The sequence below is a fragment of the Piliocolobus tephrosceles genome, chromosome 15 (assembly GCF_002776525.5).
Source record: "Piliocolobus tephrosceles isolate RC106 chromosome 15, ASM277652v3, whole genome shotgun sequence".
In the NCBI taxonomy this organism is placed as follows: Eukaryota; Metazoa; Chordata; class Mammalia; order Primates; family Cercopithecidae; genus Piliocolobus; species Piliocolobus tephrosceles.
The window spans coordinates 104882931-104904093 of NC_045448.1; the positions used below are offsets into that span (position 1 = coordinate 104882931).

Genomic DNA, 21163 nt, shown 5'->3' on the forward strand with positions numbered 1-21163 from the left:
GCCTCCCGGGTTTATGCCATTCTCCTGCCTCAGCCTCCCGAGTAGCTGGGACTACAGGCGCCTGCCACCTCGCCCGGCTAGTTTTTTGTATTTTTTAGTAGAGACGGGGTTTCACCATGTTAGCCAGGATGGTCTCGATCTCCTGACCTCGTGATCCGCCCGTCTCGGCCTCCCAAAGTGCTGGGATTACAGGCTTGAGCCACCGCGCCCAGCTGAAAACTAGAATTAAGGCATCAAGAGATAATAGCTTCTGCTTGCAGTTCACAAAAAGCAATTTTTTTTCTTTTTTTTTTTTTTGAGATGGAGTCTCACACTGTCACCAGACTGGAGTGCAGTGGTGTGATCTTGGCACATTGCAATCTCTGCCTCCCGGGTTCAAGCGATTTCTTCTGCCTCAGCCTCCCAAGTAGCTGGGACTACAGGCGCCCACCACCACACCTGGCTAATTTTTTGTATTTTAGTAGAGATGAGGTTTCACCACGTTGGCCAGGATGGTGTCGATCTCCTGACCTCGTGATCCACCTGCCCCAGCCTCCCAAAGTGCCAGGATTACAGGCATGAGTCGCCGCACCTGGCCAAGGCAAGAATTTTTAAAGCAGAAAAATCCAAGTTTGCCACTGACCTTATGGCATGAATCCCAGAGAACACACACTTGCTGTACTTTATTCTGATACCAAGAAATGCCAAGGTGAGTGCCGCTGGAGCTGCAGGGGAAACTCAGACCAGGGCTGCTTTGGAGGACTAAATCCTAGGCCCGTTGATGGCAGAGCAGCTGTCAGAATTCAAAATGTTGAATCATGGCGTCGTGCCTCTCCTCTCCATCAGCTGTCGATTGTAAAACCGACAGATTTCATCCTTGCTTGTTGAGGAGCTAATGGGGAAGCCATGGCAGGGGCACAGCTGCTCAGGTTACGCTTCGGGGAAGCCAGGTGAGTGGGGCTCCCAGGAGGCCTCGCTCTGTGGAAGTCGGCGCCTGGGAACTCTTGAAATCCAGTGCTGATTGACTTTAATTTATTCCCATACAGTGTGACAACGAAGACGACTACAGGGAGATCAAGAAGGCCCAGGGAGAGAAAGACAGCTCTTCAAGACTGGCCACCTCCACCAGTAATACTTTGTCTGCAAACCACTGCAACATGAACATCAACAGGTACGTGCATTCCCTCCAAAGTGGAAGTGAGCTGGAGAGATCTCTGGGTCTGAAAGCCACCTGCTGGGTTGGAGGAGGGTCGGGCTTTTTGAGGACTACTCTGGTCTAGGTCTGCAGACTTGCTTCCCTCCTTTAACCCAAGTCTTATCATTATGGCTACATGTGCCACATACTGTAGCTCCAGATACTCATGCAAGGTACTTCTCCATAACCAAAGACCGGATACTAGTTACACACAGCTCTGCACTCCCCAGGATATGCCCTTCCCAAAAAAACTTAATAACTGAATTTCTAATCAGTATTTTAATGGTAACCACTAAACTCATAAGAACACTAAGCTTATTACACAGATGAAGAAATACACACTTCAAGCTGAATCTCCATGTGCAGCACCTAAAGCAATTAATTGGATATAAACTAAAATTGTGGTCTTAGAAGGGTCCGTGCTCCCGAGGTTAAATGGCCACCCAGACACTCCTCTCAAGAGGTTCCAGAGGGACCCACCCAGCACTGAATCCCCTGTTTGATGAATGGCTTACAAGCAAGGCAAAATCCCAGGTATTTATTAGAAACGAGTAGCTTATCATCAGTCATAGAAGCGCTTTCCATTTTGAAATACCACAGCACGGAGACCACTTTTCCTCTCTAAGACACTCCTCACCCTCTCTGACCGTATACATAGAATTTTAAAGGGAGATGAATGTCTCAGCACAACACACAAAAATGTAAACTGAAAGGTTAGGAGAAGATGTAAAGCGGTGCTAAAACTTGGCGAGGAAATTGGAGAGCAAGGGTGCACGCACACAGGCCCACTGCAGTGCCGGAATCACCTTGGAAGGCGAGGGCTCCTGTGGGTCTGAACGGGAGGGAGGGCTGCCCCTGCATGCTGCCCACTCCTCGGTCCTCTGTGCAGGGTGGATGCCAGCCCAAAATATTGGGAAAGGGGAAATGGGGAAAATGTGGTACCCAAATATTTTTAAATGTGCGATATCATTTAGTACGTGTTAATACACTAAATAATCTAGCTGATCTCGTGGCTTCCATAATTTCTAAGCAGTGAGGAATATAAACCGTGTGTCTGCACAACTGCAATATGATAGGAAAATAGCTGTGATTTGGCCGGGTGCAGTGGCTCGTGCCTGTGATCCCAGCACTTTGGGAGGCTAAGGGAGGCGGATCATGAGGTCAGGAGTTCAAGACCAGCCTGGCCAATATGGTGAAACCCCGTCTCTACTAAAAATATTTAAAAATTAGCTGGGTGTGGTGGCACACTCCTGTAGTCCCAGCTATTTGGGAGGGTGAGGCCAGAGAATCGCTCAAACCCAGGAGGCAGAGGTTGCAGTGAGCTGAGATTGCACCATGGCACTCCAGCCTGGGTGACAGAGAGGCTCCATCTCAAAAAAGAGAAGAAAAAAAGAAAATAGCTGTGATTTATACTGGTGACACAGTCACAGTATACTACTGCTCCTGCTAAACCATGACTCTGGTTTCATACCTTTACTCATAGTTGAAAATAGCTGTGATTTATACTGGTGACACAGCCACAGATACTACTGCTCCTGCTAAACCATGACTCTGGTTTCATACCTTTACTCATAGTTGAAGGAAATGCTCTATTACAGTGAGAGGTCAGTGAAAACGAAGAGGTCACTTCTCCATTCAAGTTCTTGGACCCCAAGTTAAAAAACTCTTGCTCTAGAGGCTTAGCCTGGCAGAGCCTCCTAGTTCTGATGGTTTTATTTATGTTAAGTAGTGACACAATGCATATAAAATGTTTAGAGTTCTTTCTGGGAAAAGTGATCTGTGTACCTCTGGAACTGTGACTACTACTATCAAGTTTTACCAGTGCTGTACAGCAGTCCCAGAGAAGGGGGAATTTCAAAGAGGAGCTCCCAAGAAAGTTTCTTTGGTCAACTTGAATATATATATAAACTTGCAATGATGAAAAACCGACAATCATGATGTCCGTGATAATATTTAATGTCACAGTTTTGTTTTTCATGCACTGTGAAAATCATGAAGTATGTCAAATAATAGAGACTGAGGAAAAGGTCTTCACTCACATTTCGACAAACAATTATAGTCAGGCAGTTCACATTATCTTCAACATCAGCATCTTCGCCATCGCTAGATGAGTAACTTTTGATTCTCCCAGAGCACTTTTGCGTAACACACCCTCTGTGTTGTTAGACACACAGTGCTTTTGGAACCAGAAATCCATCACCAGAAATTCTATCCCCACGTGTATCTATTTGCATAACATTCAGAACCTTGGTTTTGTCATTTGTTCTAGAGGCCTGTGTTTGTAATCTCTCCACTGTGACCACCAGCTAAGGAAATCGCCTTTCGAAGTGACTTTAATGGCTTGTTTGCGGCGATAACGAACACGTGCAATTAACCACGCCCAACCCCAAGAATAATGAGTCAATCTTTGTTAGATGACTTTACCATGTTTTAACTGGCTCTACCAGGTGACCTCTATAAGTATCCTAAATTAGCGACGACTGAGTTTTTTTCAGACTAATCTGTCTTCCCCAAAGAATACTTTAAGGACTAGAGCCCTCCCAATATAATATACATTGCAAACTCAAATGTAAGTGAATCCTGTTCACTGATGGTTGATTTTGGAGAACATTACATTCAAGCACAGACAGTAGTTTTGAAGGTGAAATAAGGAGTTAGGAATCAGAAACTGTAACTTCTACTCACTGTATTTATTTATTTATTTATTTAGGAGACAGAGTCTTATTCTGTCTCCCAGGCTGGAGTGCAGCGGTGCAGTCTCGCCTCACTGCAACACCCACCTCCCTCAAGTGATCCCCCTGCCTCAGCCTCCTGAGTAGCTGTGATTATAGGCATGCACCACCACACTTGGCTAATTTTTTTTTTTTTTTTTTTTTTTTTTTTTTTTGAGATGGAGTCTCGCTCTGTCCCCCAGGCTGGAGTGCAGTGGCGCGATCTTGGCTCACTGCAAACTCCTGCTCCGGGATTGACACCATTCTCCTGCCTCAGCCTCCCAAGTAGCTGGGACTACAGGTGCCCGCCACCATGCCTGGCTAATTTTTTGTGTTTTTTTCAGTAGAGACGGGTTTTCACCAAGTTAGCCAGGATGGTCTTGATCTCCTGACTTTGTGGTCTGCCCACCTCGGCCTCCCAAAGTGTTGGGATTACAGGCGTGAGCCCCTGCGCCCAGCCAATTTTTGTATTTTTAGTAGAGATGGGGTTTCACCATGTTGGCCAGGCTGGTCTCAAACTCCAGACCTCAAGTGATCTGCCCACGTTGGCCTCCCAAAGTGCTGGGATTACAGGCATGAGCCACCACACCTAGCCTCCTACTCACTGTTTTTATATTCTAGGTTTAATCTGATCAATCCCTGGTTAAGTCATAAACTCAGATATTAAGAATTGGCTTTACGTATTGCAGGTTGTTCTCTGGTTTTATTATTTTCTATATAATATTTAGTACAAGCTCAGATGAGGTAGCAAAAGTCTTTTTGGAAATGTAGAATTCAGACTGGGTGCGGTGGCTCACGCCTATAATCCCAGCACTTTGGGAGGCCGAGGCGGGTGGATCACCTGAGGTTAGAAGTTCAAGACCAGCCTGGCTGACATGGTGAAACCCCGTCTCTACTAAAAATAAAAAAATTAGCCAGACATGGTGGCAGGCGCCTGTAATCCCAGCTACTCAGGAGGCTGAGGCAGGAAAATCACTTGAACCCAGGAGGCGGAGGTTGCAGTGAGCCGAGATGGCGCCATTGTACTCCAGCCTGGGTGACAAGAGTGAAACTCCATCTCAAAAAAATAAAAAGAAGGGTAGAATTTGGCTGGGCACGATGGCTCATGTCTGTAATCCCAGCACTTTGGGAGGCCGAGGCACCTTGAATCCAGGAGTTCGAGACCAGCTTGGGCAACATGGTGAAACCCCATCTCTACAAAAAATATGAAAAATTAGCCAGGTGTGGTGATGCATACCTGTAGTCCCTGCTACTCAGGGGACTGAGGTGGGAGGATTGCTTGAGCCCAGGAGGTTAGGGCTAACAGTGAGCCAAGATCCTGCCACTGCTCTCCAGCCTGGGTAACAGAGCCAGACCCTGTCTCAAGAAAAGAAATGTAGAATTCATTTATTGTTGTTGACTCACTTTCCCACTGCTTGCTCCTTATGCTTGTTAGGAAAACAGTAAGTTGTTTTTGGGGTATTTTGAGATCCTTGGATAAAGGACTTGGAAAATGAAAGTGTTACTAGTCTTAGTGGCATCCTTTGGTGCCGGCTCCAGAATTACTATCATCCTGATGGGGAAAGAAAAGAAACAGTGAGTGAGACTTGCTTCTTGTTTGTTATGATCCTAGTGCCATTAACTTGTTTCCTGGTATAATAATTCCCAAGAAGCTTCTCCCACCAACAGGTCCCAGTTGGGTGGTTTGGGTCATAGGAAAACATTTACCTTTCCCTGTGCTGACTCTGTGACATTCCATTACTATCATTTCCTTTTTCAGTGTGGCAATACCAATAAATAAAAATGAAAAAATGCTTCGGTCGCCCATCTCACCCCTCTCCGATGCATCTAAACACAAATACACCAGCGAGGACTTAACTTCTTCCAGCCGACCTAATGGCAACAGTTTGTTCACTTCAGCCTCTTCCAGCAAAAAGCCTAAGGCCGACAGCCAGCTGCAGCCTCACGGCGGAGACCTCACGGTTCGTTGATGTTCTTCCTTTCCAACTAAAACCAAAATGAGGGGCCGGGCACAGTGGCTCACGCCTGTAATCCCAGCACTTTGGGAGGCCAAGACGGGTGGATCACGAGGTCAGCAGATCGAGACCATCCTGGCTGGCACAGTGAAACCTCGTCTCTACTAAAAATACAAAAAATTAGCCGGGCGAGGTGGCGGGCGCCTGTAGTCCCAGCTACTCGGGAGGCTGAGGCAGGAGAATGGTGTGAACCTGGGAACCGGAGCTTGCAGTGAGCCGAGATCGCGCCACTGCACTCCAGCCTGGGCGACAGAGCGAGACCCGGTCTCAAAAAAAGAAAAAAGAAATTGAGCACCCCCAAGCTCTGTCTCTAACCTAGCACAGTCTAAACACATGCTTGAGGTCCCTTGAGAATTCCTGAATGCCACCCGCTTCTAGGAAGAGCCAGCAAAAGACATCCCCCCTCACCCTCCCAACAGAGAGCGGGGAAGAGGAACCCTCCTCAGGGCGGGTTCTAAGCCTCTGTTGCTTAGGCAGGATTTTGTTTTTCTGTCTGAAAAGAAAAGACCTCGAAATAATACCATCCCGGGACAAAGGAAATTAGGAGTTTGAACCAACCATTGGGAAAAATTTCTGAGCCCAGGGCAGAGTGAAATCTGGGATTGAAAGCCCACACTGAAAGCTACAGGGCCCGCGCTCGGCCCTCATTGGCCAGTGTTGCAGCCACAGTGGGGGAACTCCCCCACTACCCCTTTTCCAGTGATCTCAAGGGTGATTCCAGCACGCCCCAGGGGAAGAGCAGGGGACTTGGGTTCACAGTCTGACCTCACCTCTTAGCTACAGTGTGATCTTGGGCCAGTTACTTAATCTCTCTGCTCCTGTTTCTTTACCTGCAAGATTTTAAAAGAGAAAATATTATGAAAAGATCCCCGCTGGGCGCGGTGGCTCACACCTGTCATCCCAGCACTTTGGGAGGCTGAGGCTGGCGGATCACTTGAGGTCAGAAGTTCAAGACCAGCCTGGCCAACATGGTGAAACCCCGTCTCTACTAAAAATACAAAAATTAGCCGGGCATGGTGGCAGGCATCTGTAGTCCCAGCTACTCAGGAGGCTGAGGCAGGAGAATTGCTTGAATCTGGGAGGCAGAGGGTGCAGTGAGCTGAGATCTCACCACTGCACTCCAGCCTGGGTGACAGAGCAAGACTCTGTCTCAAAGGAAAAAAACATACAAAGACTCCCAACACCTAGGGACACCTATGCAACTAACACTATATGTTAGTTCCTCTTTGCTTCCATGCCAGCCTCTGAAAGCCAGTGGCCCTGGACCACTCATCCTGTCAGAAACATTAGTTACTTCCATACCCTCTCCCATGGTAGTCACTGTGCCTATCAAAACCAGCTGGGTGGCCAGGTGTGGTGGCACATACCTGTAATCCCAGCTACTCAGGAGTCTGAGGCGGGAGAATCACTTGAACCTGGGAGGTGGAGGTTGCAGTGAGCCAAGATCGCGCCACTGCACTCCAGCCTGGGCGACGGAGCGAGACTCCATCTCAAAAAAAAAAAAAGAACAGGACTCTGCAAAGAAAGATGAGGGAGGGAACAGAGTGTGTAACACTTTATCCCATGAATTAAAGATTGTTAAAAGTTGCTGGAAGTTCCCACAAGAGCCTCAATCTTACAGCATCCTCAAGAAATTGACCTTCTTTTGTGCACCCTCAGTTGGGAGCAGTGGTGTTTAATTCTAGACTGAAAGAATTGGGGAAGACCTATATTAGAAAAACATGGAACAAAAAGCCACCAACTCAAGTTTTTTTTATTTGCCTGTAAATCCTTAAGTCATGAGCAACTATGATATGCAGAGAACTATAAACCAATTATAGATCTTATTTAGTTATTCTTCACCACACAGGTGCCTATTTGGTAAGTACTTACTACGTGCTGGGCACCAGAGATGCAGTCACAATCCAGCGGATTCCATTTGTGCCTGCATGAAGCTTACAGTTAGCTGGGGAGAGAGCCTCATACAGGGGATCACACACATCCATAACTCAGCACCAAGGGTTTCAGTGCTAAAAAGGGAACTCACAAAGAACTAGGAGCTCTTATAACAAAGAGGCTTGAATTAGTCCTAAGAGTGGCAAACTTTTTCTGCGAAGCAGGTTTTGACATTTTGGACTGACTAGTTACTTGTGGTGAGGCTGTCCTGTGCAACGTAGGACGTTTGGCAGTGTCCCTGGCCTCCACCCAGTAGATCCTATGAGCACCCACTGGCAGTGCTGACAACTAAAAATGTCTCCAGGCATTATCATTTTGCCCCCAGTTGAGAACTGCTGCTGTAAAGAATCAGATAAATAACCTAAGGGTTTATGGGCTGCACGGTCTCCATCCTGGCTACCCAACTCTGCCATTATAGCAGGAAGGCAGACAATAGATAAATGCATAGGCAGGATTCATTTCCAATAAAACTTTATTTACAAAAAGAGCCAGGTTTGACTCCCTGTCCATAGATGGCTGACCCCTGATGTGAGATCTCTAAAAGGCAAGTAGGCATATAGTAAGAGGCAAAGAGCATTACAGGCAGAGGAAGCAGCAAGTGCAAAGGTCCCAAGAAAGAACTGGACACCGGCCCATGAATCTGGGGCACAGAGGCAACAGGCAAAGAATGGCTGAGGGGCCACTTGACTGGGATCGCTCCTTTTACCAATAGCAAGCAGAGGCCACTGGAGGAGTTTAAGAACAATTTTTAAATGTTGACATCTGAGTTTCCTGGTCTTCTGTAACAGTAGACCCTAACCTTTACCGTGTTACACGTAAAAGCAGTCCATATTTAAAGCAGCATTTGTATACACTCAATTTTAATTACTTCAGAGAAACCATTTGCATTTCCTAACCTCAGATGTGGTTTTATGATCCATATGTTTAGCACACAGTAGGTGCCATGTAAATGTTTCTATTCTGAGTAATGTGATTTTTTAAACTTTTCCACAGACTAATGTGTTCCATATATGTATGTGTGTGTGTGTGTATGTGTGTGTGTATATATATGTGTGTGTATATGTGTATATATATATATGATGGACTTTTGTTCTTGTTGCCCAGGCTGGAGTGCAATGGCGCAGTCTCAGCTCACTGCAACTTCCACCTCCCGGGTTCAAGTGATTCTCCTGCCTCAGCGTCCCAAGTAGCTGGGATTACAGGCGCCTGCCACCACGCCTGGCTAAATTTTGTATTTTTAGTAGAGACAGAGATTTGTCATGTTGGCCAGGCTGGTCTTGAACTCCTGACCTCAGGTGATCCACCTGCCTTGGCCTCCCAAAGTGCTGGAATTACAGGTGTGAGCCACTGCACCTGGCCTAGAATTTTTTTTTTAGTAATTCCTAGTGATTCCCATTGACTCCTTCTGGTCTTCACAGACAGCCAATGAGAGCCAGCAAGCCTGTGAGCTGAGTGACTTATCTTTTGCAAGAGGCAGTGATGGTGAATGGTTCTGAAAGCGTGGTTCCAGGATCGCGGGTGACTGCAGCATCCGCATCACTGGGAACCAGACGGAAGGGCAGATTCTAGGTCCCCACCCCAGCCCTGCTGAATCCCAGACTCTCAGTATGGAGCCTGGCAATCTGTGTTTTCACCAGCCCCCTGGAGGATGCTGATGAAAACTGAACTGACCAGCCTCCGGTCTATCGGACTGGGAAAAGTAGGCGTCTAAACTCTAACCCCTGGCCTCCACCACAGTCACTGAGTGTGGGCAAGTTGCTGAACCTCACCAAGCCTGTTTCTGGATCTGTGAGAGTGGGCGTCATGACTTCCCTTTGGATAGTGTCATGAGAATGACAATTGAGAACACAGGTAGAAGCCCTCGGCAAATACCTAGAAGGCATGTATTTCTTTATTGAGACACAATCGCTATCCATTCTAATACAGCACACAAAGATATTCTGTAGAGCCAAAGATATTCTATGTATGTATGTATGTATGTATTTATGTATGTGATGGGCTGCTCGCTTCACCAGGTGGCCAGTTTCTCAAAGACGTGTTGTTTCTTGTTTAGAAAGCAGCTCACAACAATTCTGAAAACATTCCCCTCCACAAGTCACGACCGCAGACGGAGCCGTGGTCTCCAGGCTCCAACGGCCACAGGGACTGCAAGAGGCAGAAACTTGTCTTCGATGATATGTAAGTTCAGACTTTTTTAATATGGTGAGGGGCAAGACAGAACAGAAGCTGCTCAGGTGGAAGGGGCGTGGACACCTTGGTGTGGCCACCTTCAGCAACAGTGTGGCCTTTTTTTCCCCTGGGACTTGGTCATTTAAATGTCCCTCTTGAAGGGAATTGGAGCCTTAATTTTGATTGCATGCCTGAGTCCTAGTGGGGTTTTTGGGTAGACAGAATAATCAGTGCTAACGGGGTTGGACATCAGAAAACAAAGGTGAATAGCATTAATGAGTCTTAGACTTCTAAGCACTCGTACTGTGGGTTGTCGGCGGTTTTATGCTACTAGAAAGAGAAGCATTGTTGTTTTTGTAAATTATAATAGGCAATGAATAAGAGTGATTTACTCCTGAAAGCTTTTTTCCTCCAACTGCTATATTCTTTTTAATAGTATAAATGATTCTTCTATAGCAAAAAAAAATGCTATCATCCTTCACCCAATTCTAGCACTTTCAGTCTCACCCAAGTATAACTTCCATTCCCAGCATCATTTTAAAAGGAGGAAAAACAAGAGGAGAAGATGAATAAAAATAACATCCTAGAATGCTCTCGAGAAGCTGAAAATGACAAATGAGAAATGATCAAATGATGCTGAAAATTATTTCAGCTCTTAGGGAAAATGTATGTGTCAAGGACAAGCCTGGAAAGCAGAAGATACTCAGTTTGAATCCTCTTTTCAGGTTTAGTGGTCCTACGAACGTCAAATACATGGCTGAGTGAGGCAGGAAACATTCAGCCCCAGGGTGCAGCAGCTGCAGAAATAGGCTCTCCTGCCCTCTGAGGGCTTCTAGTCTAGCTGAGACAGACTGCAAACCACTAACCCCACTGGATGTTGGAAAATAAAATGGTTCTACGTGTCCGAGAGTCCCAGTGACAAATGCCACAGCTCCCTCCGCGGGGCCCTCCTAGGATCCATTAAATGACCTCTCCTAAGGGGTATCACATGGAGCAGAGAAAGCACCATGCAGGGGTGGCTACTCCAGCCTCATCGTCCGCCCCGCTCCTCCATCCGTAACTGCCACCCGGAGTCTTGGCATGATCTATTTATTCACCTCTGTACGCTTCCTTGGGAAATTTAAAATACTAAGTTGTCGTCTTCAAGTACTGCATGGACTCCCGTAAGCTGATTAGGGTACAGAGTTTTGGGGGTGAAAGCCAAGTCCACATTCGTTGTTTGTTTTGTTAAATGAACACATTCCAAGGTAACTGGGTGTAGGAAAGCTTGAGGGCAGCCCAGGAGGGCATGTGTGTTTTCTCTCTTCCTGCGTCCCACCCACACTCCTGGCCCTCACCACCGCCTTCCTCTCACTGTCTACATCGCCTTTGCCAAGCAGCCAGGGAGGTAGGTGGTGATTCATCCCCAGGGAGGGCATGGAGTGGACGTACAGTCCGGTGGCAAACTACATTTATAATTAAGGTTCAGGATATAAATTGTTCATGTGAACTTCAGCCATTTGTAAAAAGAAGAGATTAGAATTGTGTATAAGGATAACGTAGAAATCTGCATTTGGAAGTCATAACCCAACAACATGATCAGAAGGAGCATTAGACCCTGAGGTACTCACACCACCGCATACTTGCAGTGGATGGTTCTGAGAGCGTGGTATATACACACAAAATACAAATACATATGTCATATTAAAATGCAAGGAATTTTCCAGTGTATGAACCAGAAAGCTAGGTCAGAAACAGCAACAACTAAATGATTGCACTTTGATCTACAGGTACTTGGACTTTTTTTTTTTTTTTGAGACAGAGTCTTGCCCTGTCACCCAGGCTAGAGTGCAGTGGTATGAGCATGGCTCAGTGCAGCCTCAAAGTCCTGGGCTCACGCTATCTTCCTGCCTCAGCCTCCTGAGTAGCTGGGTCTACAGGTGCATGCTACCAACCCCAGTTAATTTTTTTTTCTTTTTTTTTGTAGGAAAAGTGTTGCACGGCTGGGCACGGTGGCTCACAGCTGTAATCTCAGCACTTTGGGAGACTGGGGCGGGTGAATCACAAGGTCAGGAGTTCAAGACCAACCTGGCCACGATGGTGAAATCCCGTCTCTACTAAAAATGCAAAAATTAGCTGGGCATGGTGGTGGGCACCTGTAAGCCCAGCTACTCCAGAGGCTGAGGCAGATAATTGTTTGAACCTGGGCGGCAGAGGTTGCAGTAAACTGAGATCGTGCTACCACACTCCAGCCTGGGCAACAGCGAGAGTCTGTCTCAAAAAAAAAAAAAAAAAAAAATGTCTCACTGTGTTGCCCAGGCTGGTCTCAAACTCCTGGCCTCAAGCAGCCCTCCCACCCCAGCCTCCCAAAGTGCTGGGATTATAGGCAGGAGCCACCATGGCTGGCAGCCCTTGGACTTTTTATAAGAGAAAATGTCTCTCAATCTGCTATGGCTGAAACTAATATAATTTTATCACTATCAGTGTCAACAAAGAGGCTGTTATCATTTGTTCTTCCCATTAGCAATACGTATAATTTTCCTGGCTGACAGCCACAACGAAACTGTTTCTCCTTTTATGGATATAGATATAATAGAATAAAAAAGCACTGTTTCATATCCATCATATGGAGAGATAGATGTCGCATTCCAATTGCCATGTGTCCCGACTGATTTGAAATCCATAACAGTAAAATAAATATGCAACTCAAACAGCCACTCAGCCGTCGAACTAAGAAAGTTGTGGAAAGATTCTTCAAGCTTGAAAAGCAAAAATAGGCCGGGCACAGTGGCTCATGCCTATAATCCTAGCACTTCGCAAGACCGAGGTGGGTGGATCACTTGAGGTCAGGAGTTTGAGACCAGCCTGGCCAACATAGGCTGGTCCCATCTTTACTAAAAACACAAAAAAGAAAAATTAGCCAGGCATGATAGCATGTGCCTATAATCCCAGCTACTCGGGAAGCTGAGGCAGGAGAATCACTTGAACCCAGGAGGTGGAAGTTGCAGTGAGCGGAGATCGTGCCATTGCACTCCAGTGTGGGCCACAAGAGTGTAACTTCATATCAAAAAGAAAAAAAGGAAAAATAGGCATCGTCTCTTCCTTTAAGCAGTAAAAATAAGCAACCTTCAAGAGATCACTGGGCTAAGATGTTACCTAAAATTGTGCAAAACGTCTCCCAGGTTCCATTTGGTACATATGGAGTACTTACTAAGTGCCAAGTACAGGCACAAGAATTGAAGTATAACGATTAATTAATTCTCAGTTCTTCAGGGGAGAGAGAGGCACATGGTGACCTCTCCAGGAAGGTTTCCTAGGATTACTAATTTAATTCTCTACCTCTTCCCTGCCCACCTCCATTCTGTGCCAGCTTCCCCACCAGCACCCTCAGTGACAGAGGAAGACCTCAGCCCCATCACTTTCGTTGACTTCTCTTCACCGAGGGTGAAGAGTGAACTTTAGCCCTTTTTAAAAACAAGCAGCTAAATGACCAAAGAGAGGCCACCAATGGAAGAAAAGAAAGGACTAGATAATTAGCACTGGAGTGATTTCAAGGTGATGAAAATCCAGTTACAGTGATCCAAAAAGTAACAGATGCCACACTGTCATTTAATTTTTAAAGCCACATCGTGCAGCTTTTTTAAAAAAGTAAACTCATCTCTTTGTATTATAAATACGTGTTAATGGTTGAATAAACATGGGATTCAGACAACAGCTGAAGCCAGTAGGCTCTCAATAACAAGTGTTGAATGAACCCAGCTGAATTATAAATGACATTCCCAGGAAAGAGTGCCTGCAATTGTTTTTTCTATGACTGTAAGGAATCTACGTGCAGGTGAATGTAAATTCATGGGCTTCCAAGCCCCTTTTCCATGTTACTTACCAAAAATTAGCCTGTAATTCCTGGAATGTCTGTAAACAGGCACCAGTTAGTTCCTTTGGGATACAGACAGAACTGAGCAGAATAACATTTATTTTAAAAATGTGATCCAGGTCAGCCTGTCCTTTGTACGTTGTGGGCTCCTATTGGTGGCAGTGCGACCTCACCTCCTCCCCCTGACATTTAGCAAATACACAGCATTCACTGCTTGACAGCGACGGTATTAAGGTGACACTAGTATGATTACCAAACATTTGTTTAAAAAACAGATCTGTAAGAATGTATGTCAATGAATCCATAGCACTTGATTCAACTTGAGGCCTAGAAACTGATCTTACTAGTGCAAAGCCACGAGCTGTAAGTCACTTGGTATCATAATTAGTGACGGGGGAATTCTCCGCTGGGGAAAACCGAGAGCGAACACCTGTGTCACGAAGGCCTCGGTACAGAAGTCCTGAACAGAGCTACGTGGTGATGAGATGCTTGGCTGGAAAACCACCTCCTCCATCCTGCCCGCCGTTCTGCTGTGCTAGGAAGCCCGAGAACCCCAGGTGCCAGGGCTGCCTGCCGCTCCCCGGAGGAAGTGCTGGCTGCTGCCTGTATGTCACATGGAAAAGTCAGTCACAATCAGCACATTCCGCCAAACCACCAAACGTCCCTTCTGTCCCCGTGGTGCCCGTAACAGGAGCCCGGCTACCTGAACCTCCTAACAGTGAGGAAAGACTGACGATAGCTGCCAGGCACTGAAGGTCATGGCGTGTGAAATGTGGCCACGGGGAAGGAAGAGGGACTTGACATTTGTAATGTACTTAGCACAGCAGTCTCAAAGCTAAAAGGATTTTAATTTTATAGAGGATGGGAAGACTCCCATATTGTAAAAGGTTGGATCCCCAGCAGCACGATTTCGTCAAAGGACACCAGTTGAGATCCTTGAGTAGGCGAAATGACAGCAGGGAAGGTGCTCCCACCCCCCCACCCAGGGCTTGCAGTGGGCATGTTCTCCTGAGGGTCTCCTCTCCTAGTCCTTTCAAAGCAGGACCCTACCTTTTTGTTTTCCTGATGAATCATTAAGCCTTTACTGGTCTTCATTTAGAATTTCTCCCATTATGAAATCCCTGTCTCAAGGCCAGGTGCTGCTTTTGTTCTAACCAAAACAGAGAGTGAGAGTAAGAATGAGTGAGAGAGAGAGAAAGAAATGGAGAGTAGGATTTGCCAAGGCAGGTTGCGGGGAGGACAAGGACATTCAGATCTCCTGGATTGAAATCTCAGCTGTCCGATCATTTTTAGGGTTTTGTAAGATTATTTTAAATGTCACTCAGAGAAAAACAACCATCAGATTGATAATTTCCCATTTCAACAGGAAGTTACTTTGGATTCAGTGACCCAAACGTGCCCCACTTAGCCTGAGCATCCTGCAGAGCAGACCCTGCCTCCTGTGCCCAGCTGAGAGGGAGGCAGTCGCCTGCAGGAGCCTGTGGCCTGGAAGAAACAGTGAATGACTGCTTGTACCTGGGAGGAGCCAGGTTCCAGGGACTCTGGGGCCCCAGCCAACATCAGAGTTGTGGAAATAAAAGCTGTTTTGAACCCTTGCTACCCAGATGCAGTCTACCTGCATCTGTGGGGAATGGCCTGGAAAGCTGGTGCCAGCATCCTGGAGCGGCGGACTCTGAAGTCCCCTCATCCGTAGTCATCACTGCCTGTGTGTATTAAAAATAATCACTTAACTTCTTATGCATTCTCCTCAAAGCTTGGGACATATTAACACCTCTGGGGCTTGTCAGATGACAAGCTGACATATCGGATAGCAGATGATGAATTCATTTGGTATGCAGTTGCCTATTTGTCTGATTTGGATTTCAACTTCCCGAAGAAAATCATCCAATTTCTGCCGCGCCGAGGAACTTCTTGTTCAAACACATTGGGCTCTCATCCCCTGCCAGTTTTCACAAAACAGGCTGGCTCTGCCGAGGGCGGCATTTCACAGAGGTAGGAATTAGAGAAAGGAGTCTGCCAGGCTCTCCGTGGGAGACCATTCAACTCTATCCCAGTCACAAAGGAGAACAAAAAGCAAGGTTGCTTTAATATTCCTGTGCCAGAAGAAATATGGGGGTAGCTCAAACCCTGATGTTGCTGAGAACCAAGGCCGGGTGTTTCTAGGTGGGGGTGGCGGGAGGGGGAAGAGAAGAAAAGAAAACATTCTATTTGGATCAAATGCTCAGAATGCTTTTGTTGGAGAGAGCTCTCATAATGAAGATGCATGCGGCTACGCTCTGGCTTTCAGATCACTCACGCCCCGTTTCTGAAGAGCCCAAGATTCACGGTTAGTTACATTTGTGGTGTTTAATTAAACTTTGATGAGGTTTGCTCGTGTATCATCATAAAATGCCATCACTGTGGAAAACAATGAGAAGAATTTTATTACACCAATGGAAGACAAAAACTCTAGGTTTTCCAGGTTAAAAAAAAATAAAAGATTAGATGGAAAATCTGAACACTGAGATAAGATCTCATTTTAGTACCTTTGCTGTGTTATATTCTATAACGGTCACAACGGTGACAGCAATTTTACTTTTCCTACTGACTTGGGTATTGCTGTCAGAAGGAATGCCTTTGTGAAAGCGTGCGTTGGTGGCAAGGCTGGACACTGGGTGACATCCCACTGGTCCCACTGGCTTTATAATGATCTGCTCTGGAAGTACGGCACCAGAAATCACCCGAAAGGAGAAAATGGGGCAATCATCAGGCAATCTTCAGTGACTCATGACAGTGAGCCCTCCATTCTATGCAAAGATGAGAGTTCTAACAAACGTGTTCGTAAGTGGCCTCCAGGTGGTACCTATGCTGTTAGCATCTCAGGTTACTGCTCTGATTATAGCTGCTCTGATACGGTCAGAAAATTAGGTGTGTTACTTACCCACATGCGCTATTGTGAGAGTCTGTGACTCAGCCTCCATATCAGGATTTTAAAATATGCACCTATGCTGCAGATGAAAACAATAGTGATGAAGGAGCTTATATTAGGAATTATGAGCCGCTGCCATCCATAAGGGTAACTTAGAAGGCTGGTGGAAACTAAGAAGCCGTAGCTTATTACCAAATAATCCTTTAATGAAAATGAAATGCATTTGAAGTAGTGATGTGTCAGTGACAAAACAGGGCAAGAAAAAAAAAATGACCTAACTTATATACTAGAGTATAGAACAGATAATGATGTGGAGAATTTCAGGTTGCCATGGAGACACACTCTGGCTCACCGGACGCGATGCTGCACCCCATCGGAAGGCACCACTCTTCTAAGCTCAGAATGAATTCAGTGCCGTTCATCCAAGGGAGACCTGCTTACCTTCTACTGTGTGCCAAAAACTGCAGGGTGGGGAAGATCAAAGAGGTCTACAGCATGGTCCTTACTACAAATGAACCAGCAACCAGGTTGCACACATGCCCAGTACAGCTCAGAAGATAATGAAATACCAAGTGTAGTAAACAAGAAGTGCTGTGTGAGGTCAGGAAGGACAAAGGTGAACATGGACCAAAGTTACTCGGAATGCCTGACAGCGGGGGAGATTGAGGGGCAGGCAACATTTGGCTCCTAGAAGACACTCAGTGAATGAAGAGCGAGAAGAGTGTTCCAGGTAGGGGAAGTGATGAGGAGAGCTCCTTGGACCAGGAGGCCATGTTATCAAGACAATGAGGAGCCACCTCTGACTTTGGTCAAGGGCCTTTTTGAATGAGTGACATAGTTGAGTGGGTTAGGCAAGATTTTTGGGGATCTGAACTGAGATTTGATCTCATAGACCCTGGAGACTGATTTCAGGTCTGTGAGCAGGATGGCAAGGTGATGAAAGCCATGTAATCCCAGCACTTTGGGAGGCTGAGGCAGGTGGATCACGTGAGCTCGGTAGTTCAAGACCAGCCTTTACAACATGGCGGAACCCCATCCCTACTAAAAATACAAAAAGTTAGCCGGGCATCGCGGCACACGCCTGAAGTCGCAGCAACCTGGGAGGCTGTGGTGGGAGGGTCGCTTAACCCCAGGGGGCCGATGCTGCAGTATTGGTGATTGTACCACTGCCCTCCAGCCTAGGCAACAGAGTGAGAACCTTTCTCAAACAACAACAGTAACGTCAATTGCCAGAGTTAGAACCATAGACCAGACAAGATGTGGACATTCTGACAACATGTGTCAATTTGTGGACAAAGAAGGAAAACTCACCAAGACGACAACAACAAAGCCATTCATATGGGGAAAGCATGGGTGTCCGGGAGATGGAAGGGAGAACATGGAGTGGCAGGAGCAGGGCCTTCCTAGGAAGGAGACCTCGGGCCTCACCCTCAGCGAAAGACCCAGCACAGTGAATGAACGGTTCCAGCCCTCAGTGGGGGGCGTGGGGTGGGGTGAGGAGCCATCTGGACCCCAAAACCATGCTGTGATTCTGGTTTGTTTGATTAAAAGGCAATGTCATTGTCACAGAAAAGCATTGTCACACATTGCTTTTCTAAGCATTTTGACGTCTTTGGATACACGAACGCTCTGACTACCTAATATTACAATAAGGTAAAAGATCCCATTAGGATCTGAAATAAGGCAGTTCAAAATAAGCCTGCAATAAGAAGCTAAACAGCCCATGATGAATAGCACTACTTCCGCCGTATCTCCCATTCAGAGAGTCCTGGCTTATATTTGATATTCATGAATAGGTGAAGTTTATTGATTATATAAAGTTTATGCCGCTGGTGCCTAAAGGAGGTCATTTTTTTTAATCTATCAGGGTAAACACTTAAAGGCACTGTCCAATGAGGACCTTAGCGTCACTGGACCTCATTACACACACTCAAATCAGTCTCTGGATGAGTTACCTTCATCTCCCGGCAGAGTCACTGCTGGCCAGGGTTATTGCTTTAATAATCCACATGTCTGCTGTTAATGTTTACCAGCTAGCTAATCAGAACTTTAGAGAATACATGGCATGTTTGCATTGTTACAAGGTAGGTAGACATCATTTGACAATTAACTTCATTACAACCGGAATGTAATCATCCAACATTATCTCTTTTTATTTTTCACTGTGAGGCTTTAAGATAATTCAATATATATACATAAAACTCTGGGTACTAGATATGCATATAAATGCACTTATTTTCATAAGGATACATAAATATACTCACCCCTATATATCCATACAATTATTATGAGGTATATGTACAATGTTTACATTAAAAGGGGATTGTTTTATGTAAGTATTGCGTAAAATAAGATTTCTCACTTGTTTTTTTCGCCATACAATAAAAAATATATTCACAAATTAGGCACTAGGGGGCCATGTTAAAGCCACCGTAAATAGAGACTACTGGCATATGTTGAGTGTGTTTCCAATTGCTAACTTAAGAGAAAATTTATTGTGGTATTTGACATATAGGCAGTAATTTGGGAAGGCAGAAAACACACTTAATTCCGCATTAAGCAGAGTTTTTAAATTGCGCCTTAAGTTTGAGTGAGAGGAAGGAATATTTTAAAAAGATCTTGCACTTAAGCCATAATGACGTTCAATATCATTCCCTCCTTGTAGGCCTCGCAGTGCCGATTATTTTATGCAAGAAGCTAAACGAATGAAGCATAAAGCAGATGCAATGGTGAGACCCTTTTCTTTCCAGATACGTTCTTCCAAATTACGTGTGTACTGCAGCTTCATCACTGGGACAATATAGCTAGGGTAATTATAAAATCTATTACAAGGATGGCTGGGTCTGTTAAATGGAGAAATGTTTATATAATCAAGTGTTCATAGCCCAATAAATTATGACTTCAACCAATAATGCCTGACTGGGGAAAAGCCCTGGATAAATGAATATTTCAATTTAGTCCTAAGGTTTGAATAGTAACTAGAGACAGTGGAGACAGTGGGTGGCAGTATTTTTTTTTTTTTTTTTTCCTTTAAAAAGTGAAATCTAGATTTGCATTTTTCTCTTGTTAGCCTGACAAACCCTTGGCTCAGTCCCAGGATCAAATCTCTTTTCAAAAACACTTGTGTTCTTCACATGTATCTGCCAAAATGAATGTTTTCTCTGAAACCGTACAATACGGGAACTGTTATCTGCACATAAGACTCTAAAGTCACCATGATTTGATGTTTTCAAAGAATAACTTTTCTTGCTTGGATAATCTCCTGTTTTGGAAAGCTTGAAGCTCCCAGGCAAGAGATAGAAAACTTTTGTTTTGTTTTCTAAAAGAGATCATATGGGGCCGGGCGCGGTGGCTCAAGCCTGTAATCCCAGCACTTTGGGAGGCCGAGACGGGCGGATCACGAGGTCAGGAGATCGAGACCATCCTGGCTAACATGGTGAAACCCCATCTCTACTAAAAATACAAAAAACTAGCCGGGCGAGGTGGCAGGCGCCTGTAGTCCCAGCTACTCTGGAGGCTGAGGCAGGAGAATGGCGTGAACCCGGGGGGCGGAGCTTGCAGTGAGCGTGAGCTGAGATCTGGCCACTGCACTCCAGCCCCGGTGACAGAGCCAGACTCTGTCTCAAAAAAAAAAAAAAGGCTGGGCGCGGTGGCTCAAGCCTGTAATCCCAGCACTTTGGGAGGCTGAGACGGGCGGATCACGAGGTCAGGAGATCAAGACCATCCTGGCTAACGCGGTGAAACCCCGTCTCTACTAAAAAAATACAAAAAACTAGCCGGGCGGCGTGGTAGGCGCCTGTAGTCCCAGCTACTCGGGAGGCTGAGGCAGAAGAATGGTGTGAACCCGGGAGGCGGAGCTTGCAGTGAGCTGAGATCCAGCCACTGCACTCCAGCCTGGGTGGCAGAGCGAGACTCCGTCTAAAAAAAAAAAAAAGAGAGATCATATGGTTGTTCCCTCTTAAATGAATGAAGTCCAAAGGGACTGCTTCCCACCTAGTAACTCGAGTTTTAGTCTTGTCCAGTGTTCATAACTGAGATTGAGGCAGGTGCTGGACATGAAGAAGGCATTTCCAGTGACCTTCAGAATACTGAAGACGTTTAAACGGTTACAGTACCCCTCTTCCAGTGCTACCAGCGTCACCTATTAAACACTTGTTTACGTGAAGACCACTGCCTAGGCACACTGGGGTACAGGAGGAGTAACCCCTACATATCAGAAAACAGAGAAGGGCAGCGGAAGGTACAGCTCTTGTCCACACAGTCCAAGTCTGATGGACAGTTCTGGTCATCTGGAGAGGCTGATGTATGGCCACTCTTGGAGAAGAGCATCAGATTTTTAAGGAGAAAGAGATTTTGTGCGTGAATCCAGCCTCTAAAATTGACAGCATTATTCATTCA

At 45.8% G+C, this 21163-nt stretch overlaps 1 protein-coding gene across 3 annotated transcripts in view; it reads left to right on the top strand.

Moving 5' to 3' along the window:
- The window catches only part of AFF3 (AF4/FMR2 family member 3), a 630275-nt gene that overhangs the window by 584717 nt on the left and 24395 nt on the right, over nucleotides 1-21163 (top strand). For all 3 annotated transcript variants that reach the window (XM_023211385.2, XM_023211386.2, XM_023211387.2), the window contains 4 exons: nucleotides 1026-1150; nucleotides 5645-5846; nucleotides 9889-10013; nucleotides 19431-19494. In XM_023211385.2, the coding sequence (XP_023067153.1) occupies nucleotides 1026-1150; nucleotides 5645-5846; nucleotides 9889-10013; nucleotides 19431-19494 (516 nt within the window). The remainder of the gene's footprint in view (nucleotides 1-1025; nucleotides 1151-5644; nucleotides 5847-9888; nucleotides 10014-19430; nucleotides 19495-21163) is intronic.